At 43.4% G+C, this 27442-nt stretch overlaps 2 protein-coding genes across 10 annotated transcripts in view; both read left to right on the plus strand.

Moving 5' to 3' along the window:
- Window positions 1–13254, plus strand: part of camsap2a (calmodulin regulated spectrin-associated protein family, member 2a) — a 49333-nt gene extending 36079 nt beyond the window's left edge. For 3 of the 8 annotated variants that reach the window (XM_034584137.1, XM_034584140.1, XM_034584143.1), the window contains 12 exons: window positions 1273–1369; window positions 1477–1573; window positions 1846–1877; window positions 2004–2073; window positions 2195–4298; window positions 5578–5714; window positions 6299–6525; window positions 7140–7236; window positions 7702–7767; window positions 9178–9293; window positions 9642–9760; window positions 10522–13254. In XM_034584137.1, the coding sequence (XP_034440028.1) occupies window positions 1273–1369; window positions 1477–1573; window positions 1846–1877; window positions 2004–2073; window positions 2195–4298; window positions 5578–5714; window positions 6299–6525; window positions 7140–7236; window positions 7702–7767; window positions 9178–9293; window positions 9642–9760; window positions 10522–10827 (3468 nt within the window). In that variant the 3' untranslated portion in view covers window positions 10828–13254. The remainder of the gene's footprint in view (window positions 1–1272; window positions 1370–1476; window positions 1574–1845; window positions 1878–2003; window positions 2074–2194; window positions 4299–5577; window positions 5715–6298; window positions 6526–7139; window positions 7237–7701; window positions 7768–9177; window positions 9294–9641; window positions 9761–10521) is intronic. The other 5 variants (XM_034584139.1, XM_034584144.1, XM_034584145.1 and 2 more) reach the window with 5 other exon arrangements.
- A 2309-nt stretch (window positions 13255–15563) lies between these two features.
- LOC117760811 (WD repeat-containing protein 47-like) lies at window positions 15564–26138 on the plus strand. 2 transcript variants are annotated; one of them, XM_034584146.1, is made up of 16 exons: window positions 15564–15791; window positions 16973–17163; window positions 17378–17461; window positions 17869–17953; window positions 18780–19091; window positions 19372–19811; window positions 20873–20969; window positions 22313–22485; window positions 22560–22817; window positions 23459–23534; window positions 23741–23898; window positions 24089–24255; window positions 24348–24518; window positions 24664–24795; window positions 25427–25645; window positions 25773–26138. In XM_034584146.1, the coding sequence occupies exons 2-16, from the start codon at window positions 17006–17008 to the stop codon at window positions 25913–25915; spliced, it is 2673 nt and encodes an 890-aa protein (XP_034440037.1). In that variant the 5' UTR covers window positions 15564–15791; window positions 16973–17005; the 3' UTR covers window positions 25916–26138. The 2 variants fall into 2 exon arrangements, with proteins under 2 accessions (XP_034440037.1, XP_034440038.1); XM_034584147.1 differs by having other exon boundaries at window positions 18783–19091.
- The last annotated feature ends 1304 nt before the right edge of the window (window positions 26139–27442 follow it).

Genomic DNA, 27442 nt, shown 5'->3' on the forward strand with positions numbered 1-27442 from the left:
TCTTTAGAGCTGAGCAGCATTGTCTTTGTCTGGCGACCAGGCGCTGAGGTCGGTGAGGGAGCGTGTTTCCTCAAGGTCGTCCCTGCTTCACTGCACTCGTTTTTGCATAGACACATGCATGTGCATCTGTGAGTGAGTGCCAGGATGTTCACCATAAAAAACTGATGAGATTGGCCTGATTGTTGATGAAGAATTGATTCTGAAAACATGTTTAATTGATGATGAGATATATTGTGTTTGTATGTATGCAATTTATCAAGATAATGATAATTATTTAACACAAGCAGAGCAATTAGGAACAGTTGGAGCTATTTCACACGATTGCAAAAATGTGAGTAAAAAACAAATAACTCAAACTAAACATGAGGCTGAATTGAAATGTTTTTTTACAGAACTTGCAAAAAGAGCAATAAAAGGAAATGCCAGCCATGCAGGTTTAACCATGAACCATGTGGCGTTTCTTTGTTACTCTTTAACTTTAGCATTACTCTACAAAACAAATGTTATAGTCTCATAGTTCACATCTTTACTTAGAAAATAAGCATCTAATATTCATAAGAAACCTCATGGATACAATGACTGTGTCAGGTGGATACCTTTGCAGTACACAGTCCTCAGTAGCAGCTTGACTTCCGACTGTACCTTGACCCGATTCTTTGACAGGACCCGGTACAGCCATGGTTAAAATCCCTCCAGCAGATCCCACCTGTCTAATTCAGGCTGGCTGCTGGTTTACCTGCTGAACAATAACAAATCTGACCTCTATTTTATAAAATAGAAATAATCTATAAATTAGGTTAATGCCTTAATCGCTCCTCTCAAGTACCACAGGTCTGCTGACATTATTTACTAAGTGGATGATTGGCTTATCCCTAGCATGTGAAAAGCCATGTTACCATGTCATCTAGTTACCAAAGTGTGTCTGTGGAATGAGTCAGGAAGGAAAACGATTTCAATCAAATGAGCCTCACTCATTCAGGAATGTTATATTTGCTGAAAAGCCTGATAAATATATATTCCCTCATAAACTACTGCACTGTAGGTTGATCTAGTTCTTGAGAGGATTCTCTGAAATGGAGCGAGGTTGGTAAATTATTTATGCAGACTGGAAGATATTTATATATTACTCGCATCTGTGGGGGGGTCAACAGAGACACCTGCTGGAGAAATAAGCACAAAGCAGTTGATCTAGCCCACTTCCAGAATTAGTCTGAATGAGCTAAATGATTGAATGTGACACAACTTCATGTGTTTGATTCTTTTCCCCTCCAGAATAACTACCTGGTGTTCATGGCAGAGCTGTTTTCGTGGTTCGAGGTGGTCAAGCCATCTTTTGTGAAACCGAGACTGCTGGACAGCGAAGGCACAGGCAAGTAGAAGTACTGCATTCTAGCAACAGCAGCATCAGTATCGTGCCTTGGTGCACATGAAACATACACATACTCATATTTGATCATCTCTGTTGCATCACCTCAGAAGCATTATCCTTGTTGAAGAATATGCCAGCCATCCCCATTTCCAAGGCAACCAAGAGAAGCTTCCTTGAAAGACCCCCCAGTCCCGAAAGAGTCAGGTATGTTAAAGTTGTGTTTTTTTAATGTGACACTTTGTAACATGAATTATGTGATGTATAAACTTCTAAAAGCACTTTAGCACAGAGCTGCTCTTTGTTCAATTTCTTTATGCTGGTTGTGGGACTGATTCAGACAAATTAAGTCCGATTTTCAAAATCCTTTTCTGAACAAAGTAAAGCTAAAAAGACAAATAATCATATTTATTATATATAGTAAGCATATATATTGAAATGTATGTAACATTTTTCATTTTCTTTCTGTCATTCTCTAGTTTGCCCCTCCGACCTCAGCCTAAAAACTCAGGTGATTTTTTGAACGATTTATTTACTTTTACCCAAATCCTACTATTAAGTTTAAATACTACAATGTGATTTATTGTAGGCACATAGCCGCTCTTTGAGTCTTACCTTGCATTCTTCTTTCGTGCAGGAGACATGAAGAGGTCGACCTCAATGTCTTTTGTTGATGGAAACCTCGGCACCTGGCCCAAAGAGAAGAGGTTGGTCATATTACAGTTTCAAAATATGTCATATCCCCAAGAGTCTCTCCTTAAATAACCTTTTTTAGATTTGTTTCTAAAAAAAGTAAATGATATCATTCCTTTTTGTGCTTCTGTTCAGGTCTGGGCCTTACGGAGTGTCTTTTGACATCCCCTTTGACAAAGAGGACTCTGGTCCCACTTCTCTTTCCTCCACACGAGGCATGGTCAGGTCTGTCAGCACCGACGACGGCTCTGGTTTCAAGGTCCACCACCTGCCCAGAGGAATGAAGCGCAACTTGTCCTTCCAGCCAGTGAACGGTAAGAGCATTGGCATCGAGGAGGAGGGCTGCCCAGACAGCCTAGCTGGTGTGGAACCCAGCAGGCGAGCTTTTCCCAATGGACATGAGGGCGCCATGGCAACAGCTCCCTCCATGGAGGAGGCCCTTCAGATTATCCACAGTCCGAGCAGGCCCCCGGTGGAGGGTATCAACAACGGTTTCTTCCTCCACAGTCAGGGACAGGGGGCCAGTGGCTTAGAGCCGGTGTCAGAGTTGGACTCCAAAGGACCCTTGAGCACCACAGACACCACAGAGGTCGACACAGGCATCCAACTCCGAACAGAGGATATGCTAGACGAGGATTCCTCTTTGAAAGACTGCTCCGTGAACATGGAGCTGGATATGGACTCGCCGAGCCCATGCCCGAGCAGCCAGAGCAAATCCCCCTCAGGAATGAAGCTGACCAACTTTGCCGAGCAGAAGTTTAAGAAGATCAATCCATCGGCACCAGACTCAGGCAGGGGCAGCTGCAGCTCGCTCAAGATGACGCCCGAGGGCTCAGAGTTTGGCCTCCCGTTATCCGTCTCCTGGGCGCCGACCCCTGAGCACAGCCCCATCCACCAACAGACCCCACTGCCTGTTACTGTCCGGGCATCGCCCTCGCCTGTCCAGCTTCCACCCAATGACCCCGCTCAAGTCATTGCTACGGAGATGGTGCAGCTGAGGATGAGGCTGGAGGAGAAACGGAAAGCCATCGAAGCGCAGAAGAAGAAAGTGGAGGCTGCTTTTACGAGGCACCGGCAAAAGATGGGTCACTCGGCATTCCTCAATGTGGTGAAGAGGAAAGGGGACGGGGCTGCGAGCGGTGATGAAGGAGGGAAAGTGGAGGCAGAAGGCAAGGCAGCAAGTCCCGTCTTTAAATTTGGGAGGAGCAAGGCCGACACACCCGACGGGGCGGAGCAAAGCAACACAGCCTCCTGTTGGACAAAGTCACCAGGAGCAGGAGAGGAGGGTGGACAAAGTCCGGCTCAGCTAACCGAAGTGGACCTCACAGAGTATACACGGTCTATCGATAAACTCAACCACTCGCTAGCCTTCCTCCAGACCGAGATGCAGCGACTGGCTCAACAGCAGGAAGTCATCATGGCCATGAGGGAGCAACAGCATCAGCAGGCGTGGGTCGTCGCTCCTCCATTGACGAACCCCTCGCCACAAAAACACAGAGCTGTCACTCGATCCTCAGGACCCTCCTCTCCTGCCGACTCCCCTCATTCCACCCACCGCTCTCCAACCAGCATCAAGCGCAAATCTGCCTCCTTTCACTCACGCAATCCTCGCACCCCGCGTCCCACCGAGCTCAAGCTGGCCCCCTACAACCGGGTCCTGACCGCCCCGCAATCTGTCGACAGCATCCCGAGGCTGCGGCGATTTTCTCCCTGCCAGCCTTTGGCGAGTACCTTTGTTTACATGGGGGAGAAACCGGCGCGTGCCAATCCAGAGACAGTGGCCCCAGATGGAGAGAAAAATAAGGAGGCAGATTTCCTCCTTTCCCCAGAGAGGGAGATTGCCAGTACATGTGTAGCCCACTCACCCCCTACCTCCCCCAACCTGCAGAACAAAAGAAAGCAAACAAAAGTAGATTCAAACGCCAAAACCCAGGAAACGGAGGCACACAGCCAATCCGAGATCGCTGACATGGAGAAAGATGACCAGAAACCCGCTGTTCAGAAGTCAGCTGTAGATGTTCTGGCCCACCCTGTGGTGGAGACCTTCACGGTGACACCTACTGAGATCCCTCCCCAGCCAGAAGCCTCGGGTCAAGCAAAGAGCAACCTGATCGAGGTTCCACTGTTTGTGGTGAAGCCGCTTGACGACCTGACACTGGATGATGGTTTGGAGATGCAGCAGGGAGATGTGGGCGGCCCAGAGGAGGAGCAGAGGAGGGGTCGCGGTTTCTTCTTCAAGGTAGGTTGTTGTTTCGGAGAATTTAATGGAGAATTGTTTTCTGATTCCATTGTTTCATTTCTCTCTAAGCAATCATCAAAAGATTCTCCCCTTGGCCCTTTCTGTGGCTCCGTACACAGTTTAATAAAAATATATTTGTTGTCTCGATTAGAATAATCATATACATTTGTTGCACCCCATTTGCTCAACAAGTAAAAAGCACAGAATAACAACGCAGACATTAATATCACTCATCTTAAAAGGAAAACCTAAAACATAGAAGCAGCATCATAAATAATAAAAACCATAGCGTGCAGCCTCCAGGTTACAGCCGCGCAAAATCACTAGAAGCCTTAAAAATATGTTGGTGCAGCTCGGTAAAAAAAAAGAAATTACACATTTGAACCTCAGGGCAGCCATGTTTGTTTTTAATCAGCAACCGAACATGTTCCTGACACGAGATGAAGATTGGTTCCGGAAAACTTGCCGATTGGAGACAGTGTAATCTTCCTCATTTATGTTGGTTGTTGGACGGTTCGCTCGCCGCAGTCTGAGCTTCGATGTAGGTCAGAAAACTGGGGCTGTTGTGAATAATTCAGGCCCAGCTGTGGAAATGCGGGGTCGGAGAAGTGTTAGACTGAAGAGATGCAGAGAGTGGAAACTGATAGATGATTCATGAAATAAAAATCTAGATGAAACCGAATTGTACCTCGTATTTATACATTTAATACATTTGCAGTGATAACTTTTGAGTCCAAATTTAATTCAAATGTTATTGTAGCATGACTTTTTATTTACACTACGTTCAGAATGAGTATAGAGTGTGATATTTGAGAGACCACACTTTTCAGAAATAATGAAAATACAGATTTTTATACGTGTCTTGCAGTCACATAATGCAGATATAGATAAAAACATAATAAAATGAAAATTGTATAATAAACATCGAAACCTTTCCTTGCTTAAACGAGAAACAACTGAAAACTCATCATTTTGACTATCTCATTTCTTTATACAAAGAACAGACGACCTTAGAAGATGACTATATAATATATAATCTGTAACACGTTTCAGATTATTTTTATCAGATAAGAAGAATAAAAGTATCACAGTCATAATACTCAGATAAGCCTCTTCATCTGCAGCGTGTCACAACCATAAAAGATCCTAATAAACTGCAGATAAACCAGTTTTACATTATGTTATGAGATTGTAAATGACACTGAGTTCTTACTCTGCTGAGAACATCATTTACCTAAAGCAGTGGAAGTTGACCGGCTCTGTTTCCCCCACGGCTCAGGAGGATGGGAAGGCCGAGGAGAACATGGCTCAGAAGAGGGCGGCGCTGCTGGAGAAGAGGATGAGGAGGGAGAAGGACAGTCAGCAGAAGAAGATGCAGCTGGAGGCCGAGCTGGAGCAGAAGAAAGAGGAAGCTCGGTATGTTTACACGTCCGGAGAATAAGTCCACAGGCGCTTTCAACACACAATTAGACCAATGCAGTGTCGTGTGATCTTTCTGATTAGCCAGCATAACACATCACTCTCTAACAACTGGACTTTTTTTTTGCCGCAATACGTTATATTGAAAAGAAAAGAGACACCATCACTCCTACAACATCTACTTTTATATATTAATATCTCAATCTGACATTCATTTTGCAAACTAAGATTCTAAGGTGACATGACAAAAGGTTCTGGGTTCGAATCCAATAGGTGTGAATGTCAGCTGACCCTCAAAGGATGAGCAGTAGAGATGAGTAGAAGGATGGATGGATTGAAAAGAGAAAGAAAAGCAGAACATCTTTACTTTTGTGAGAGAGACATTTGAAAAAAATGTAGCACCCAAACTGATGATTGATCTTTGAATCAGATGCCGTCTTAGCAACTTTCTGTTGATAGAGTAAACGATTCAACATATCTTGAAAAAGAACAGATTAAAAACTCCACTACACTGCAGAAAATAATCCTAAACTCAAACTCTTACAGTATTTGTTCTCACGGCTCTGACTCTGTCCGTTCAGATTGAAAGCAGAGGAGGAGCGTCTCAGGAAGGAGGAGGACAAGGCCAGGAGGGAGTTCATCAAACAGGAGTATCTCAGGAGGAAGCAGCTCAAGCTCATGCAGGACATGGACACCATCATCAAACCTCGACCAGGCGGCGGCACCAAGCAGCAGAGGCGGGGCCGGCCCAAGTCCATCCATCGCGACAGTGTGGACTCCCCCAAAACCCCCGTCAGAGCTGCCACAGGTAACCATGGAAACGGCCCGTCTTCAGGCAGAGCGGTCAACGTCATCCCGTCTGTCGAATCTGTGTCGTGCTGTCACTGCTGCTTTGTGCCACTTGAATATATCTTATACAACCAGCTATTCTTCTATTAAAGTCCTGATTTATCCTCAAATACGTCAAATAAAAGTATAAATCTAAATCAAGCTTTCAACTGGATAAAGTAAAATATTTGTTTTGATATTGGCATTGATATTACATTATATAAATTGATCAATTGTTTTAATAACCTAATCAATATTCTAATAGGAAATAATTATAAGCAACAATGTTTTTGTGTTGTAACATTTACACAAAATTATAGAGATTCAAATTTAAAGGAGAAATGCAGCACTAATGTGTATTATATGTGTTCTCATATATAAGTGTGTATTTCTACACATTTACCCATGTATTGCAGGTTGTATATTAGGTTTGTGTGTATTTCATGTGAGAGTTCATCGTAGTCACAGCGCTGAAGCTGCATTTCTCTGAAACAAGGTTGGCACAAACCACAGTGGACGGTCCGGTGATGTGCTCATTCGTGGTGTTGGTGTAACCGTGTCGTGCTGTGCCACATCTCGTTGTCTCACATCCAGGTTCACGCCAACGTGTCTTTTCAGTCTCCAGCTTGTCCCTGGCGTCGCTCACCCTGGGAGACGGCGACAGCGTTCAGTCTGAGAAGAGGACGCCGAGGTGAGATGGGGTTTTAATCAACTAAGTCTCTGAGGTGACGGTGTAATGAAACTCTGATTCACTCAGGAATGAAGCAGTTAGATATATTTAGTAAACATGATAAGTATGAAAAGCTTTATGTTTGATAATGGTTGATAATCATTGGCAGAAGTCATAACATTTGAAAATCCACAAAAAATACAAATTGGTTAATTTACTTTAAGAATAACAATTATCACACCATCTTAAATAAGTATTAAATTCTGCATAACACATACAATATTTTTACAGTGGCAAACAACTTCATATGAAACCTGAGAATATCTGACAAACTTGAACTCATGTGTTTTAATGGTGATATTTTCGGATCCTTTTTTAAATCCAAGCTGTCCAGACTAACCCACATCCTCAGGTCTAACATTTCTCCTGTGTATATCTTTCCTTCTCTGTTCACTACTTTCTTTCCTGCTGTTTCACACTTGTCAGAAGTGCTAGTTTAGCCTCTGGCAGCCTCCTCCACTTTCTGAGCTCTCCTAAACTGAGAAGGAGAAGGTTAGTTTCTGCTTCTCTGTTAAACCCTAAGGTGCTTCACGCTGTCCTGAGCCCCAATCCTTCACCTAAAACCCTGTCCCACCTTCACTGGGTTTTTATCAGGGATTGAATGAGCCCTTTTTAGAAAAATCCTCATGTCTAACTTCGAATCACTGCTCTAACGCTTCGCATTCAGCAGCATCGCTCCCACAACACAATCACTTGTCGCTCTGCTGCATCCTTTGCACCAATTTACACTCCCTGCTCTGTTTTTCTTCACTTAACAAAACATCTAATTAAATTATCAAGCTTTGTTTAGAGCCACTAACATCATGTATTCATGCTGTAGAACCCACCCTGAACTAGAAGGGGCACTCAGCCAAGGCCCAATAGCCCCTTTAATAAACCACATTTACATCGGCTAGATTTAGATCTTTATTTGGATCCGCACCAAATTGCACACACTCATAATAATCAGTCCCCTAAATGCACCTATTTGTTTTTAATCAAGATCCTCCAAGTTTAAAGGGGCAGTTCCAATCCTGGATCTGCCCCTTTATTCAGATCTGTGCCAAAATTTGATGGGTTGTTTATCGTGTAATCCTGCTGAAACAAATAAACTAACTAACAGACAGGGGTAAAAACATAACGTCCTTGGTGGAAGTAATAAAAGTTCCATCTAACCCCATATTTTGAAATTCATCCAGTAACACGTCAAAAATATATTGAATCAAAATTAGACTTTGTATCTCATTGGCAGATTCAGTTTTTTTGACAAACTAAACCTAAAATGACTTGTGTGGGCGGCTTATATTCCCAATAAAATGCCACCAGCACATTTGAGCTAAATGTGGCGTCCGATTACATAAATTCACATAATTACAGAGGCGGATTAATGTCTAAATTGTTTTAAACATATTATAATCCTAGTGGAATTGGAAAAAACAAAGATGCAGGAGACACATTGTGTGATGGCAGTCCACAAAAAGAGCAAGTAAATGCCAAGTGCTGCACTACACTGGACTGACCTCTTTTACTGACCTTCAGTGCATCACCCTGCTTCACGTCACTGCCTGTGCTTGCGAGCTCTGCTGCTTCAGTAGTTACTGCAAGGCTGCACAACCCAAACAATCCCAGACTCCGACTGTGCACTGAGACACGACACAGTTTCCACCACAGTGGAGGAAGGACCTCGCAAACATGATGTCGACAGGGTGGGAAAATGACACTGCCAACAGCTCGACCATAACTTTGTTGGTTCATTTATAGAAATGGATTTACATGTTTTTCTAAAATATCTTAGTTGGCGTTTATACTGCAGCATTCTCCTGCCCTGCCCACAGTGTGATTTGCTGAGTGTTCGGGAGCAGCACCCATGCAGAAAGGTGGTCTAATTTACTCTGTGTGTGTATGTGTGTGTGTGTTTTCCAGGCCAGACTCTGCAGATGGCTTCCTGTCCCCGAGTCGCTCCAGCAGCAGAAACGGAGAGAAGGACTGGGAGAACGGATCCACAACCTCCTCCATTACATCCAACACAGACTACACTGGTACGTCCACTAAGCATCTTTCCTCTGCAGGATGTGTTTTTCATGCAAACACAAAAATGCTAAATGGAAGTCATGGAATAAGAAGATTCCTTAATTTAGTTATTCTTAGGGAATTGTTTCTCTTACGCTTATATTCTAATACTAAAATAAAGTTTTATATAATGATTTAAATGTGGTCTTTCCAATTACCTGAATGCTGCGTTCACTGCTCATAATACTTTATCAGACTGACCAGAATCCTCATACATGATTTATCAAAAGAAATGGGGAGAGGAGTCTTTGACGTAACTGGAGTAGTTGCCATAACAACAGCCTCATCCTGACGTCCTCTCCTCTGTTCTCATTCAGGACCGAAGCTCTACAAGGAGCCCAGTGCAAAGTCTAATAAGCACATTATACAGAACGCCATGGCCCACTGCTGCCTCGCAGGCAAGGTCAACGAGGGGCAGAAGAATAAGATCCTGGAGGTAAGAGCATGAACACCCTCAAGTTGTATTAGCTTTGAATTTGTTCACTGCAGTGTGAAGGCCCGGTCACACGCGCAAATGTATCAATGGCGAACCTTCACCTCACGTTCACTTCAACCTGTGCAAGCGAGGTGGATTAAACATTAGCCTCCTGTGGCGAAGCAAATCCCAGCGTGGCTTCACGTGGAGTTGGTGAACTTTGTGTGACCGTGCCCTTTAGGTGGATATATTCGGCCATGGAGCTGACTGCTTATTTCGCTCAAAATACGTCATGTATCACATAAAAGCATATAAAAAACATTTTCACGAGAGTGAGACTTTAAATTCAATCAAGCTGCATCAAATAGCACACAGTAAGATATCAGTCCCTTAAATATACCTGATTGTTTTCATCAAGATCCAAGAATAACTCTCTAAGAAATCTGTGGGAAAAAATAAAAAGACCCATCTCACAATTTTTAAGAAAGTGAAAAATAAATTCCTGGATCTACTCTTTTGTCCGGATCCACACACCAACATAACATGGGTTCTTCCTTGGCCCATGTCCGATCCTTTTAATTTTTAATAGAAACTAATTTTTAAGTTTCTATTACAAAAGTTCAGTTTTTGTGTAATCCTGCTGACAAACGAACATAACCTCCTGGGCAGTGGTAATTTTCTTTTGAGGCGAAATAATGAAAAGCCACATATCACCACAGCCTTTGTGTCCCACGTGACCTTCATACTGTATCTCAGGAGCTGCTCTTCCCTTAACTCAACAGGAAATGGAGAAGTCGGGGGCCAACAACTTCTTGGTGTTGTTCCGTGACGCTGGCTGCCAGTTCCGCTCACTCTACACCTACTGCCCCGAGTCAGAGGACATGAACAAGCTGACAGGCATCGGCCCTAAGAGCATCACACGCAAGATGATCGACGGCCTCTACAAGTACAACTCGGACAAGAAGCAGTTCAGTCAGATACCGGCCAAGACCATGTCAGCCAGCGTGGACGCCGTGACAATTCACAGCCACCTCTGGCAAACCAAGAAGCCACCCACCCCGAAAAAAGTAGTGCCTGCCCTGTCCTAATCGAACATCGCCGTTCCCCTTCTCATATGGAACAAACACATTTCAATTTGCACTTCACTGTACATATCCATAAAGATTCAAACACCTGCAATGCCAGTTAGATGAATGCATATTTGTCTTGTTTTTACGTTTGTCTGTTTTTCCTCTCATTGCATTCCTGCCCTTGTTTCTTCCCCTTTACTCTGGACTGATAATGATCAGACTAAAAGATAAAGAACAACTGGAATGTATGCCACTGTCGGAGAATGACGCTCTTCACTAGAGATTGTCCCTGTACGAGTGTGGTCCTCGTTTCCTGTGTGCCAAACGTCAAAAAAAGAGACATTATGAATGCCAGGACATTTTACTGAAGCACTGAATGTTTTAAATTCATGTACAGATTGATTTTGCATTGAGTCGTGCATATTGCTGTTGATGTGTGGCCTTATGCTTGTTTTGTTTTTAGCGTGAGTGTAATGAGGTGGTTGTAAAGCATCGTATTTAAACGGATGTTTTTTTTGTATTTGGAAGAAAACGTCTTCATCTCAGTGGGCGAAACAGTTTGTATATTGAGGTACGTTAAACTACAAAGGGCCAAAAAGACATAAAATGCATACAGCTAGCGTTAGCCACACGGTACATGTGTGTTCAGCTCAACAAAGCAAAGCGGTTTCAGCTTTTTCTCAACCCTGTTCTTTGAGAAAGTGATTTTCAAACCATGCAGGACGTTACTCTGGATGGTTCTATTCTAGACTGGTTCTCAACCTGTGGGTTCGGACACCTGCAAACGATCTGCGCTATGATACGTCTGTAAAATATTCTGTCATGTCTCTTGTCATTGTGAGGAATTTCTTTTTTGTTGAGTAGTTGCAACCTCAAAACTTGTTCCAATAATTACATAAAACTGTCTAACAGGGATAAATAACAGGAAAAAAAATCCATTGAGTGTCAGCGCTAACACTCACAGCAGTTGCCAAAAAAGGGTTGAGAACCAGTGTTGTAGATCACTTTGCTGCTGGTCAACAGCAGGTTTGTGAATAAATAAAAAGATCAGTATTATTTCCTTCTTTTATATTTTATTTTGAAATGCTTCCTTCTGCTCCATGTAAGAACTTTGCAGTATTTTAAGATAGAGATTTTAAGGCACTCCGTAGAGCGCATACATCCGCCAAGGCCCAACAGTCCTCTTAAATTCAATCAAGCTGCATCAAATTGTCCCACAACAGTCACATTAATATGCCTGAAAAAGAAAGAAAAAACAGGAAATTTCGTAATGTCAAGAAAGTAAAAAAAAAACATCCCTGGATCTGCACTAAAATTGAATGGGTTCTTCTCTGATGCATACCGCATCCTTCCACAAAGTTTCTTGGTAATCCGCACAGTAGTTTTTGCGTAATCTTGTTCACAAAGCAACAAACTAAAAACATAACCTTGGCAGAGGTAATCACATTCTGGTATCACTACCAGTATGACTTAATGACACAAAAGAAGTATTTCTCTTTATATCAGGGTTCAAACTTAAATTGTACATTAACAGTATTAAATTCAAGATTGCCAAATTACTTAATCTTATAATAATTATCTTATCATTATAATTATTATAATTCATAATTAATAATGGCATACTAATGTCAAGGCACTTCCGGACCACCAGGCACCAAAATGAAGTGAATGATAGTTCATTTATACTCAGAGTTTACATTTCTGAGTAGTTACAAGTCTGTTGCTGTGTTATTCAAAAAGCCAGTCATACATCAGTTAGTTACTAAGTCAAAATGGCCACACTGTTACATTTTCAACACGTCTGTTGTTATTACATGAATGTGTATTAGCAGCATCTGTCACTTATAAATGAAACATGTCCTTATAAGGCAAGAAATATATTCAATTTCTTTTTTTCTATTAACGGGAGGATTCATTTCACATAATAATGCAAAGCAGAGGAGGTCCGGTCCTTCTTGTTGTATAACGGGTACGAGACTCACCACAGAGTTTCACTGGTGTCGGTATCATGTTCCTTTTACCACTGAATGTCAAAATCAGCACCGTTCACAGGTATGATTTCCAACTAATTAAATCTGCCATCATGGTGCTTTGCTTTGAGCTATAAAGAGGGGGGGTGGGGGGTATTTATGACCAAAAGTGAACATATACATGTTTTTGAAAATGTAAAAAAAAAATTGACAGAGTTGAAAAAGTGTTTGTGTTCATCGGGAGAATTTGTCCACAGAAAATCTCTGTGCAGCTGCTTTTGGCTGTTTAAGGCCAAGAAATGAAAAGGATAATTTAAAGTGTAATGATTCTGTACAGTGTGTTCATGTTAGCTCATTCACGATGATGACTTTGTTTCTGTCAGACGCTGCGACGTCATTCAACATATTGCTGAACATGTGGGATTTTTTTTTTTTCTCATTTACATTTAATAAATTTAAGCATGGCCTCAGCATTTATATGGTTCACCCATTATCTGTACTTTTAATTGCAGCGAGTGACGGTCGCTGATCACAACCACACTCACACTTCTGAGCAATTTAGAGAAATCTGCATGTCTCTGGACTGTGGGAGGAAAGTGGAGAAAAATCCAGAGGAAGAACATGCAAACTCCACACAGAAAGGGTCTGGTTGGTCAGAAGGTTCGAACCCACAACCTTCTTGATGTGAGCTGGTGTTGCCCATCACTTTCATCAACTATATATTTATCTATAATATTTTCCCATATACTTCATTCTTTTTTTAAATTAATTGTAATATTCATAAAATATATGAAGAATAATTGTAAGTGAAGATAAACTTTATATTCCCTTATAATTCTGCATCATTTTTTGATGATTTTATTATCCCAAAAATGTATTAATAGTTATTAAACCTAAAAAAAAATGAAGGATTGATTTAGTTGAAGAGAAACTTTATAATTCTTCATAACTTTGATGATTTCAGTATTGATAAATAGTAATTAGATAAATGTTAAAACCATCAAAACATTTCAAGAATTATTATAGTTGGAGACAAAACGGTGCACGTCACAACCGTGCCACACTTAAAAGTTCAGTGTGTAGGATTTAGTGACATCTAGTGGTGAAGTGTCATGTTGCAGCTGAATACCCCTCACCTCACCCTCCCCTTCCAAACATGACAGAGAACCCGTGGAAGCCTTCAGTTGTCATAAAAACTCAAAAGGTCTTTAGTTTGTCCAGTCTGGGCTACTGTAAAAAAAACATGGCAGCCGCCGTAGAGAGGACCCGCTCCTGATGTGAATAGAAAGTATTTAAATAAAAAGGACACATTCTAGCGTAAAGAAACAACAACTCGTACAAATAGATGAAACACACTAATGAAAACATCACTAGGACAACTTCATATTCAATTTCTGCAAGTAGATCAATTGCACCTAAATCTTACACAGTGGACATTTAAGACACAAAACCAACACTACAGCTAAAACTGGCACAAAATAAACTGTATTAACACACAGCTCAACACCTGCTGCCTTTCTGCCAACCTGAAATGCTTAGCATAAGCGAGCTAATAAACAATTTGGCTTCAGCTAACACCTCACAAATGTACTATTATACCCAACAAAACACCGGATCAAATACACACTACACACGTAAACACCTTTCGAACCACTGGCAGTAACTCAAAGATCCCGGACGAGCCCCAACTTGTCGTCGTTATTATTACCTGCTAGCTCCTTCGCTCAATGCTAGCTCCTTCACATTCGCCCTGTAACATTTGATTCATTCCCTGCGGTGTATGCAGTCCACTTGTATTGTCTGCCTCACTTACCTGTGTGTAGGCAGACTAGCTGACTAGGGAGGTCGTGGAGTACTCACGGTCTTCAGCCGAACTTCCCAACGTCTTCCACCAGCGGGTTCGTGAACCACCACGCGGTCTGTTGGGCGCCCCCCTGCGGCCACGCCAGGCTCAGAGCTCGGTCAGCTCAGACGCTGCCGCATGGTATCAGCTCAGCGATGGGAAAGTGTCCCCGTGCAAAGTGAATAAATGTCGTGAAAAGAGTAGGTCCTCTGGGTTAGAAAGGTCTGGTCTTGGTTGGAGGTTTGTGGCATCAGCATGTGTCCGCTGCAGCTCCACGGTGTGCCGCCAGGTGTGTCGAGTTGACCACACCCCCCTGTGTGGACTGTCACTCTTTCCTTATAACGTCTATCTACAACCGAAACCCAGGAATAAATAAATCAATAAACAAACCTCCTACTGCATCTTAACATCCCTCCCCCATCGAAAAAAGATGTTCATAAAAAAATACATGAAAAGATTGTATCTATATATCCCCCCCCCCCCCCCCCCCCCCCCCTTAATTTCCCCTTTACTTTTTCCATGTCTATGTTAAACTGCTGTAAACTGTTACAGAGTCATCACAGACACATTCACTTTTAAAAGGACACCTTAACCCAAGAATAAATAAATAAACAAACCTCCAACTGAATCTTAACAGTTAGATATATAAATTATTATTATAGGTGCAGAAAAACGTTATATTCACATATGAGGTCAAGTTGATCTCAACTTTATTTTTTGGAAAGTTGTTCTTTTATTTGAACTTTAAATGCAGGGTATACTACAGCTTCTTTTAATCATTTAAAAACTCATCCAACACTGAATTTGTTGAACAAATCCATGATGTTAGTGGTTCTGTTTCACTTCTTTATAAGTGATATCATGATCATCCACCTCGGTCACGGACCTGGCTGATCTTTGAGCCCGTGCAGTGGGTGTGGCCTGCGGGCGTCATCGCCGCAACTGATTGGTGCTCGTGCGGATGCGTCCGCATGGCAACCGCGAGCTGTGTACAAGAGTCCGAGCGGAGAGGAGCGTTTTTCTTTCTGAAACACTGACACAGATTCCTACTGTCTGTCCTCTGTCCGTCCCTCTGTCCTCTGTCCGTCCCTCTGACCCACACGCACGCACCTGGACGCGCAGACTGCGGAGCGGCGTGGATGCGGCTCGTCATTGGCGCAGACTGACAGGTGAGCAGTGCGCACGTTAGCCTCGAGTCCACAGTCCTGCACGATGTCCTGCAGCAGAGAGGGACACTGACTGACACTGATGCTTTCTGTTGTCCTGCGTGTGTGTGTCCACTCCTGCACGTGCGTGTGTGTGTGTCTGTAGGTGTGTGTGTGCGCGTGTGTTACGTGCAGTCATGCTGTAAACAAGGTGTCGGCTGAGCGCAGAGAAAGTGCTGAGGCTCAGGCCGCAGACCTGCAACGGTCACATCCAGGACTGTGTGTGTGTGTGTGTGTGTGTGTGTGTGTGTGTGTGTGTGTGTGTGTGTGTGTGTGTGTGTGTGTGTGTGTGTGTGTGTGTGTGTGTGTGCGTGTGTTTGTGAGGAATAAAAACAGGGCGGTGTCAGCTCTGCCTCCACCTGAAGACACCACTGCTTCCTCTCAGTGCACTTACACAAACACAGAGAGCATCATACATAATGAAGAGTCCCACATTCACTGCAGCTGCCTGACTAGTGTTTAACCATTGATGGTCTGAGCCTGAAGGTTCTGCCTCCTCAGATGTGTCTTATCATGTGTTCACCATGCTGCGATCATAAAGTGCCACCATGTGCAATAGTGTCAGTCTGCAAACACTGCTTGTTCCTTATATCAATGCTACATGGATTCCACTGCACATCATCTTTAAACTTAATATCACACTCGCACGCTACAGAAATACTATAGTTGGGAGTTGATAGGTGCTGGATGATACTGTAAACTCAGACAAACCTTATTATTGGAGGTAGAGTACGACTGATATGGTGTTTTGGGGTCAAATGTTTATACCAATGATGATAAAATACTTCCAATATTAATATAAACATGTTTCCTTAGATGTCGTCATTTATCAATTTAACCATAAACATATTACAAATAACTCTAAATAAAAAGAACACATTCCATCCAAATATATATGAATTATATTAAGAGGATAAAAATGTAAACATGAAGGTTTCTGCATGACAAACATAGACACTGGTTACTGATTTGTCTGTGAAAGTATCATATCTTATAAAGTTAGCTCTCTTCGACTTTACTGTTGGGCTACACACAAACAAGCTGTTTTTAGAAATGTAACATAAGAGTTCCTGAGCAGAAGAGTATAGACACTTTAAGTTCCTGTAGGAATCTCACAGTAACCTCTCCCTTCCTCTGTGCCGCAGCCAGTAAGCTGCCACCGCGGCGGGTCTGTAACCATGACGGCCGAGGAGACGATCAACGTCAAGGAGGCCGAGGTGATCAAGCTGATGCTGGACTTCCTGAGCTCCAGGAAGCTGCACATCAGCATGCTGGCCCTGGAGAAGGAGAGCGGCGTCATCAACGGACTCTACTCCGACGACATGCTCTTCCTCAGGTAAGACAGACTCGTGTGGCACTCAGGAGCCGATCAGCCTAGAGACACAAGTATTAGTTAGGACAGGCCTGTTTCCATCATGAAGTTATTTTCTGGTGCTTTCTGTACTAAATTCACATAGTTGTGACGTCTGTGGCCTTTTGACTCATTAGGTAGTAGCACTGTGATGAGGGAACAGATTTCAGATCCCTCTTAAACTGTCCACTTTCAACAGGCAGCTGATTCTGGACGGCCAGTGGGAGGAGGTGATGCAGTTCATTCAGCCTCTAGAAGGGATGGACAAGTTTGAGAAGAAAAGGTGAGAGAAGTAATATAGATTGTATATTGTGTTTATATACATGTATATATTCTTTGCATCTGTAGTTTCTGTCCCTAGCTGTTTGTGGTAGGTTTGGATTGTTTGAGGTTTTAAATTCATAGTCGAGCAGAATTATACAACTTTATCTATATTTTTGAATATCTGATAAAGTAGAGCAGTGATGAGCGTTTCCTTTGTTGGCGACTGGGTGAGATTTGCCAGTACAGTGGGAGACTGGTCGTGAATTAGGTCAAGTCTCAGTGATGTACTGGGGTAAAAATACCGTCAATGTGACAGCCTCAGTTTCTCACTGGTCACCAAACATTGTCCCAAAAGTCGTCCCACTCAGTTGTCCTATTCCTCAAGAAAGAACGAGTTCATTTCCTAACAGAGATTTGTGTTTCCAGGTTCCGCTACATCATTCTGAAGCAGAAGTTTCTGGAAGCTCTGTGTGTAAATAACGCCATGTCAGCTGTTGAAGAACCACAAAATGTATGTATATTTGTCATTTGAAAACTAATGTGCATGCTGGGGATTTGACACAACCCGTACTAAGACACAAGCTGAGAAAACAAATTATTTTATAATAGCAGCCTGATTTCTCTCTGCTCCAGTGGAGCTGCTCAGTGGTCTGTAGAAGAAGCCTCTGATTGAACTGGGACCATAAAACTACATATGAATATTTGGAAAACAGTGTAGATACAGATCATATAGTACGTACTGCATCTCACTTAATACTGTCTGTGACCTGGTGGTTTAAGGACAATCTCTCTAACCTCTCTGATGAATTCTACATTATAAAATTATTATTTTTAAAATACAGGTCATGTATATTGTCCTATAGGAAGCAGATACTGCAAATATAAACTTGAGAATTTTGCTCTATACATCTTTTGTTTGCAGCCACATCTTGAAAAATGTATGTTTTTGTTCATCTTGATCTTGACCTTTGACCGAACAGCTCAAAAAGTAAATCACCTGTAGATAAACTTTTGAATAATGTTCCCACTAAGTTTAGTGAAAATCCATCAATGCATTGTTAAGTTATTTTGTTCAGACACACACAGACCGCAACGAAAACAAGATTTTGCTTGCGTAGTTACACCAGCACACGGACTGATAGGCTTCTAAAAACAAGACGATCATGTAGCATGGACACTCTCAACCTAACGTCAAATAAATACAACTTTTAATGTTGTTAGTACAGTAGCTCTTTAAGCCAGAAGTTCACATCAGGCCTTTTAAACATCAGCTTTTATGCGTAGAAAAACAGGATTTAGAGAAAACACTATCACAGCCTCTGTGTTCTTACCTTCAGCAGATGGAGTTCACCATGCAGGAGGCCGTGAAGTGCCTCCACAGTCTGGAGGAGTTCTGCCCGTCCAAGGACGACTACAGCAAGCTGTGTCTTCTCCTCACCCTGCCCCGCCTCACGCACCACGCCGAGTTCAGGGACTGGAACCCGAGCACGGCGCGCGTCCACTGCTTCGAGGAGGCCTGCGTCATGGTCGCTGAGTTCATCCCTGCGGACAGGAAGCTGAGCGAGGCCGGCTTCAGGGCGAGCGGCAACCGCCTCTTCCAGCTGCTCATCAAAGGGATCCTGTACGAGTGTTGTGTCGAGTTCTGTCAGGTAATGTGACCCCTGGACGTGGAGAGTGTTACCAGCAAACTCCACTGGATGTCGATGTAGCAGTAAAAGGTTCATGAACCTAATTGTTTCTCTGAAAAAAAGACAACCTAGAGTCAGATTTTCTGCCACAAAACCTCATTAGAGGATATTGGTCTTACTGCCAAACTCTTTCCTATCAGGTCTCATTTAAAGGTTTACAGGACAAACAGGTGTCAACACAAAATCTCAACAGTTCCAGCCTCGGGTCAATGATCTTAACAAGGCTGTTCCTGTTTACTAGAGCAAGGCGACTGGTGAGGAAATCACAGAGAGCGAGGTGCTGCTCGGCGTGGATCTGCTCTGCGGGAACGGCTGCGATGAGTTGGATTTGTCGCTGCTGTCCTGGCTCCAGAACGTCTCTCCGGGCGACTTCTCGTGCGCCTTCCAGCAGAAGACCCTCAAGATCCACGTGGACCGGCTGATGAAGCCCAGCAAGGCGGGCCACGCCGACCTCCTGACTCCGCTGATCAACCGCCTGTCTCCCTGTCCCGCCTCGCCCTTCCGCCAGAGGCCCCATTCAGCCGACACCTACATGTCCAGATCGCTCAATCCGGCCCTGGACGGCCTGTCCCACGGTTTGGCTGCGCAGGACAAGAGGAGCATGGAGGCGAACATGAAGTCCGCTCTGAGCCGGAGCCTTGTGGAGAATAACGTGCATCAGCAGGATGATTCACCTGAGAGGTAAGCAGGAGGCAACGTGCTAGTTTTGAGTGACTGGGGGGAACAGATGCACCTGTATCACTGCACTTCTGTGTCCATCAAGCTTTAGTTCTCTCTCCAGCAGCTGTTTTCCTAAGCTCCCCTGCCTTTGCGTGTGCATCTGCAACCTCACACATCTAACCCAGTGGTAGATCTCGTTGTATAGCTCAATCTGCAGCTCTATTAATCCTATTAGCCCTTCTTTAACACAGACATATTGCCTCGTCTGTCATCTCCCGCAGTGAATGCCACAAAGCATTCGAACGCGGCAGCTGCAGTGTAATCGAAAGCTCTCACTTAATGACTCGTTATTTAAAATCTCAGCTTTCTACAAATAAAAATATTCCTGCTCTTGTTAGTGCTATTGCAAATAATAAGGCGGGTTGGTGCAGAAATCCTGGAACAAGCTCAGCATCTGGAACAAAATGTTAAAACAGATGTTTGTTGTTACTCATGGATGGAGGGTAGAAGTTTTTTATCTTCAAATGTAATTTTATTATGTTCTCCATCGCTGCACATCCTGTGTTCATGCTCTTTACTTCTTGTCAGTTTCTCAGCTACAGAATATAAATTCCCGCCTTTATATATTAATCAAGAAATCTTTGTGGTCTATTACCTGCAAACAGGGCAGCTCCAGCAATAGTAAAATGAGTTAATAGAGCATTAAATGAAATAACTTCTGTAAGCTGCAGTTTATCAGACTGTTGTCAGGTTCTCACTGGCTCCACCTGCAGGAGGGAACTAGTACATACAACACATTTTAAATAGTGCTACAGTTTAAGTCCATTTTTTACATAAAAGCAATGAATGAAACAAATTTGAATATTAAAACTTTATTGAACTGCTGTTGCTCTGACATTCAACCTTATTTTTGTTGTTTGCTGACAAGTGAAAACATTACTGCTCTTTCTTTCCTTTTGCTACGTGCAGTATAATCCTGGAGTTTCACTTACATGAAGTTTTCTGCATTGTGTTGTCTTACTTTCTCTTTACTTAAACTCAAATTAATTTCATAAAAAAATTATAATTGTGAATTGTCACAGGAAACAACCACAGAGGCCGGATGGTCCCAACACCACACGCACACCTCTGACTCCTGGGAAAGATGGAGAGCCGCCCTGCAGCACAGACACAAATGAGGTGATAACAATTACAGACAATCAGGTTGTGTTTGTTACCTCCACCAAGGAGGTTGTGCTTTTGTTTGTTTTTGAGAGAATTATGCAAAAGCAACTCAACCGATTTCCATGTTATTTTGTGGATGGGTGGGACATGACCAAAGGGGGAACCCATTAAATGTTGGTGTTTATTGAGGAATTTTCTTTCACTTTCTTTAATATTGTGAGATAGGACGTTTTTCAACATTTTCGTTGACTTCCCAGAGAATAATTTATTTATCTTGATGAAAAAAATATGGTAGGTTAAGGGCAGTGTGTGAAATCTGGATCTTGTAGATTTCAATGTGATTTCATAAGTCCTGTTGGTGGAGCCTTGGTGGAGGTATGTGCTCGTCTGAGTGTCATTCTAGTTGTATTTGATACTTGCATTATAAACTTTACGGACCCCAAACCATCGGTGATATGTCGGAGTGTGTTGTCTCACCTTCGGTTGCTCAGGCTGAACTACTTTCATTTCATTTAGTTTTGTCATGTCTGGTCACTTGAGTCAAAGTCACACAGAGATTTTCAGTCTGTCGTCATTAATCCAGATTTAAGAGATTTGGAAAAGTTACCCCCTGAACTGCCTCCAAACCTCCACACCTCATAAATCCTTCCCCCGAATCTCGACCACACGTGTCCAAGGGACGCTCTCACTCCCGCTGACCCTGTCCTAGTGGAGGGGGGGGTGGAGGTCATGGACGCTGAAGGCACATAATCTGATTTGATGTGCGGGCGAGATGGCCCACTGCCTCCATCATCGCTCATCTTTATGCATCCCAGGTCCCATCTAGTGGAGAAAAGTAGCTCGAGATTTGTGTGTGTGTGTGTGTGTGTGTGTGTGTGTGTGTGTGTGTGTGTGTGTGTGTGTGTGTGTGTGTGTGTGTGTGTGTGTGTGTGTGTGTGTGTGTGTGTGTGTGTGTGTGTGTGTGTGTGTGTGTGTGTGTGTGTGTGTGTGTGTGTGTGTGTGTGTGTGAAAAGTGGTGAGAGAGAATATACTGTAGACCCTTTGGATGTGATGAGGTCCTTGAAAACTTTTTATTGGATGGATGATGGAGGACGAGGCCCTGGGAGTTGAAGAGCTGTCAGTGGTGACTCTTGGGAGAGAGTTAGTCTATTATAATCGTGTGTGTGTGTGTGTTTTTGTGGTGGCATTGAGAAGTGCCAAGCTTTGAATCAGAGAACACTGAGAAGCAATAATAAATATTCATTCAGGCTACAGGGCAAGTTAAGGTCAAATAAATCCTGTCAGAGTTTGGCTCTACATACCGTTGTCTTGTCATGTTGGCTAACTGAGTGCATGTGTGTGTGTGTGTGTGTTTCCAGTGCTGTGACTCCGAGGAGCACATCCAGGAGTTTTACAGGCAGCACCTCCGTGTACAGCAACATCTGGAGCAGAAGCAGCAGCAGAGGCAGCTGTATCAGCAGATGCTGCTGGAGGGGGGTGTGAAGCCGCAGGACCGAGCCCAGCACAACCTCACCGAGACCTTCCTGAGCAGGTGAGCAAGTCGCATTAAAAGATTCAGCGTAATCGGTTTCGTGAATTTAAACTTCATTGTGGTCTCATCTCCAGATCGATACAGAAATTGGAGGAGATGAACGCGGGGATTGACCACAAAGGAGATGAGGTGATGACACATCTCGGCCAGCAGTGGAACGGACTGACGGGAAGCGACGGCGCCTCCAGTCCCAGGACCGCCAACGCCCGGCACACGCCAGACACGGGGCTGCCGAGGGACAAGCTCGGTGGTGTAAGCAGCAGCACCCCGTTGAGGACCGGGAGCCACGGCTTGCCCTCCCTCAGCGAGTCTCCAGTTCCTACCAGTCAAAGGTCAGAGCCTGTCCGATGTGTGGTTATCAGCCATTACAAGAAATTATCACATGTAATATATATATATATCATTTAGTTTCTCCTTGTGTTACTCTGCAGCTCTATACGTATATTAAAGCAACACTATGTATGAGCAACAGCGCCCTCTGCAGCCCCACATGGTGATTTATTCTATTAGGCTCCGTGTCCGAGTGAAAAAGTGATTTTTATATAGAGAAAAAACTCTCTGTCTATCAACAGCTGTTTTCAGACATGACCTGCGGGTAAAGTCCAGAGAATTGGCTCTGAGTTTACCTGCAGTTTGCCTTTCACACATACACAACACAGGAGATTCTCTGCACAGCATCAAATCATTATTCAGGTGAGAGGTGGAGCAGCCTGGTGCAGCAGGCAGAGGCAGGAAGTGACGTATTTATCACCGGTGTCGTTTTATCACCACAAACTCTCTTGACATCTTTGTCGGTGACTTCTATGTGTGTGTCACCACTTTTTCACCAGGAGATGTTTGTTTTGTTTTATTTTATTTTTTCCTTTTTTGCATCTCACCTGTGTTAGAAGCGTTAGTTGGTTAGAAGCGAAGATGTTGGTTAACTAATAATCTGTTTTTCACATTCTGTGGATGAACGTGTCCTGAACGGCAGCGCTGAGAGGATCCGAGCGCCTTGTCCCACGTCGCAAGAAGATCCCGGCAGCTCTGCAACACGTAACACACAAGAGGTACATTCAACTCTTCTGCTTAAATAGTAATAATGTTTCTCTCTGTTCCACATTAGCTCAGTGTAGTGAATCTATCTTTACATATTATAATGTTTAAATGTGTTTAAAGAGACGACAGGAAGGTAAAGGTCAGGTAAAAAACATCTGTGATGACAGATAATGATATTTCTATGGATTATCATTTATTTTCTGATTTTCTTGGACAGGTGGGGAAGTCCAAAGCACAGTTTGTGAAAGTGAACCAGCTCGAGGACACACAGGCAGTACGCGCCGTGGCCTTCCACCCCTCGGGGGCGCTCTACGCTGTCGGCTCCAACTCAAAAACCCTGCGAGTCTGTGCCTACCCAGAAAGCCTGTCCACCAGGTAGGAGCCACACACATCTCTACCACACACAGGCACGTTCCTACAGCAAAGATCAGTCATGAAAGTTAAAGTCAGGGTAGGCGATTCATTTTAGAAACGTACGTCACTAAACATGACATTGCCTTGAGGTCACTCTCCTTCCTGCACAGTCGTGAGTCAGTCCCTTGTATTTTCTTGTCTTGATTGTCAGTCCTGGTGCCGTAAAGCAGCCGGTTGTGCGCTTCCGGAGGAACAAACACCACAAAGGCTCCATCTACTGTGTCGCCTGGAGCCACTGTGGACAACTACTGGCCACCGGCTCCAACGATAAATATGTCAAAGTCCTGCCTTTCAATGCCGACAGCTGCAACGCCACAGGTAACGATGACTGAAATGTAGCCCTGAAAACACGAGGTTCATCTGAATAGTTCAAACTTCCATCTGTGTGTTTGTGTGTGTCTCTCGTTCAGGCCCGGACCTGGAGTTCAGCATGCACGACGGCACCATCAGGGACCTGGCCTTCATGGAGGGCCCCGAGAGCGGAGGATCCATTCTGATGAGCGCCGGAGCTGGAGACTGTAACATCTACACCACCGACTGTCAGAGAGGACAAGGCCTTCATGCTCTGAGTGGACACACGGGTATGTTGAAGAAACAGTTCTGAGGGAACCGTGTGTGTACAGCACACTCTAATTCTAAGAAACAGTAAATCAGTGACATTATAATAAACGTATAAAAACACAAACCTACATGAAGTATTTAAGGCTTCTCCATGTTGTCCAACAGGTCACATTCTGACTCTGTACACGTGGGGAGGGTGGATGATCGCCTCCGGCTCCCAGGACAAGACGGTGCGTTTCTGGGACCTGCGGGTGCCCAGCTGTGTCCGGGTGCTGGGAACAACGCTGCACGGCTCAGGTGGGTCGTGATTCATCCTTCACCCGGCTGCAGATCTGTTTAAATTAAGTTTATTGTCCCTAAATTTAACAAACAAAATAGAATATAAATATTCAGGGAGCGTAGACATTCACCAAAGATTTGCAATCCTATCTTTTTTTTCTATTAACAAAAGTAAAGGTTTTAAATTATACTTTTGGTTAGTTCATAAGTAGAAATCACAACATTATATATGACTGTCTATTATTGTTATATATTAGTGTTTTATTTTATTTAGAGATAGAACAGGATTGATGCTGATACTGATATAAGGAAGTAAAACATTTTCTATAGGGATATATCAGCCGATACACATTTTGTATTGATCGATGTGATGTCATTTTCAAATCCTCATGACAAAGAAATATAGTTGAGGTTTGAATTTCTACAGTTTAACCACAAAATGCAAATACAGCCAAACATATAGAACTTGAATAATAACCATTGATGTTTTTAAACATAAATGCGCTTCTTTTCTGTAAATCGGCAAGCAAACAATAATATCATGATATCTGTGAAAGGCTTATTATTGGCCATTTCTTATGACTGGATCCAAAGTGAAACATATCCTCAATGAGAAAAACGTTATTCATCAGCGCTCTGTGTCCCTCAGGGAGCGCCGTCGCTTCAGTGGCGGTGGATCCCAGCGGCCGGCTGCTGGCCACTGGTCAGGAGGACAGCACCTGCATGCTGTACGACATCAGAGGAGGCCGCATAGTGCAGACGTATCGACCCCACGGCAGCGACATCCGCTCGGTGCGCTTCTCACCTGGAGCCCACCATCTTCTGACAGGTTCCTATGACAACAAGATCATCATCAGTGACCTGCAAGGTAGGAACATGTACTGTACACAAGGGGTCAAATGATCTGCTTTAAATTTCACATTTTAAGTACAAATATACAGTAAATGCATTTGATTCAAAAGAAGCAAACATGTTTTTCTCTTCTCTGACCTCAGGTGACCTGACCAAGCCCCTCCCTCAGACAGTGGCGGGGGAGCACTGTGACAAGGTGATCCAGTGTCGGTGGCACCCCAACGATCGCACCTTCATCTCCTCCTCTGCAGATCGAACCGTCGTCCTCTGGGCTCCGGGCTCCTGAGGGCCACAGAGACACACTGGTTAACAACAGCAGCAGGAGGAGGAACGGAGTTCAGCGCAGTGTGGGATCACTTACTGCTGCACGGTGTGTCTGTGTGTGTTTGTGCACGTACACACGCAAACACATTGTGAGCATCAATCCGTGTATGTTGCACAGTTTAAAGGTGTGTGTATGTGTGTGTGTGTACATTGCGTGACTGAAATAATTTTAAGGTGGAAAATCCAGTCACTTAAAAAAACTTGTACTTGGATGTGTGTGTGTGTGTTTGTGTGTGTGTGCACATTGTGAGCATCAATCTGTATATGTTGCAGAGTTTAAAGGTGTGTGTGTGTGTTTTTTGTTACGTGTGTGTGTGTTTGTATACATTGTGTGACTGACACATTTTTAAATTGGAAAATTCAGTCCCTATTATAAAATTAATGTGTGTGTGTGTGTGTGTGTGTGTGTGTGTGTGTGTGTGTGAGCGCGTGTGTGTGTGTGAGCGCGTGTGTGTGTGTGAGCGCGTGTGTGTGTGGCATTCTGCATATACAGTGCACAAATGTACTGTTGCAGTTTCAGTGTAATTAAAGTTGAAGTAAAGGAGAAGCTAAGTAAAGGAGCTAATGGTGTTTTTTGTGGGTCCATGTGAGTTTAAATGCTTAAAATATTCTCTGTGTGTGTGTGCGCGAGCGTGCGTGTGTGTGTGTGTGTGTGCATGTTTCTTTGTGTTTTGGGCCTTGTAGAGCATCCAGATGAAATGGCACAGTTGTAGTTAGATCAGAGAGGTGACTGATATGCCTGAAGTGAAAGGCATGAGTTAGTTCACTGCGAGCACACGTTCAGGTTAGTTTAGTTATTTCCTCTAAATGTTAAACCTCATGTGAATCAGCCGTCGTCAGAGCTGAAGCGGCGCAGTTCATGAAGCTGTGACCTGGACTCATGTCGTGGAAGGAAGCCACGTTTGGTTATGCATATCATAATGTGCCTTTTTGTAACATTTGTAGACTGATAGATTTATTTATTTATTTGCAGCTTTATCCTACTTGCTCATACGACTTTTTCCATGTATAGAAAATGTGCGCACACGTGTATAGATTCCAGTTTTCTCACCACATCTGTTTGAGAGTGAACTAGCACTTTGCACAAATGCTGGATGTACAGTTTGTTCAGGTTCGGAATAACAGCGTTGAACAAAACTAATTTTAAATGTGTATCAGCCCAAACAATTCTTTCAAACTAAATTAATTAATTGCAACACAAAAATGTCAGTGTTGGGAATTCAATCAGGCTGCACCAAATTTCACACACTCGTAGTTATCAGTTCCCAAAATATACCTGATTGTTTTCTTCATCAAGATCCATGACTTATTCTTTCAGAAATCACGAAAATGTCGAAAAACACCATATCTCAAAGTTAAACAAACGGAAAAGATTTTCTTCTTCAAAATTGAATGGATTCCTCTCTCACCCGTAGCACATCCTTCCAACAAGTTTCGTGGAAATCCGCCCAATAATCTTTGCGTAATCTTGCTAACGAACAAACAGACC

The sequence above is a fragment of the Hippoglossus hippoglossus genome, chromosome 4, assembly GCF_009819705.1.
Source record: "Hippoglossus hippoglossus isolate fHipHip1 chromosome 4, fHipHip1.pri, whole genome shotgun sequence".
In the NCBI taxonomy this organism is placed as follows: Eukaryota; Metazoa; Chordata; class Actinopteri; order Pleuronectiformes; family Pleuronectidae; genus Hippoglossus; species Hippoglossus hippoglossus.

Bases quoted from the DNA above. Each gene is read 5' to 3' on its own strand.
- LOC117760811 (XM_034584146.1), top strand. From the start codon at position 17,006: ATGACGGCCGAGGAGACGATCAACGTCAAGGAGGCCGAGGTGATCAAG. The intron at 22,818-23,458 runs GTCAGAGCCTGT...CCTGAACGGCAG, and splicing joins CCAGTTCCTACCAGTCAAAG to CGCTGAGAGGATCCGAGCGC. The intron at 25,646-25,772 runs GTAGGAACATGT...CTCTGACCTCAG, and splicing joins CATCATCAGTGACCTGCAAG to GTGACCTGACCAAGCCCCTC.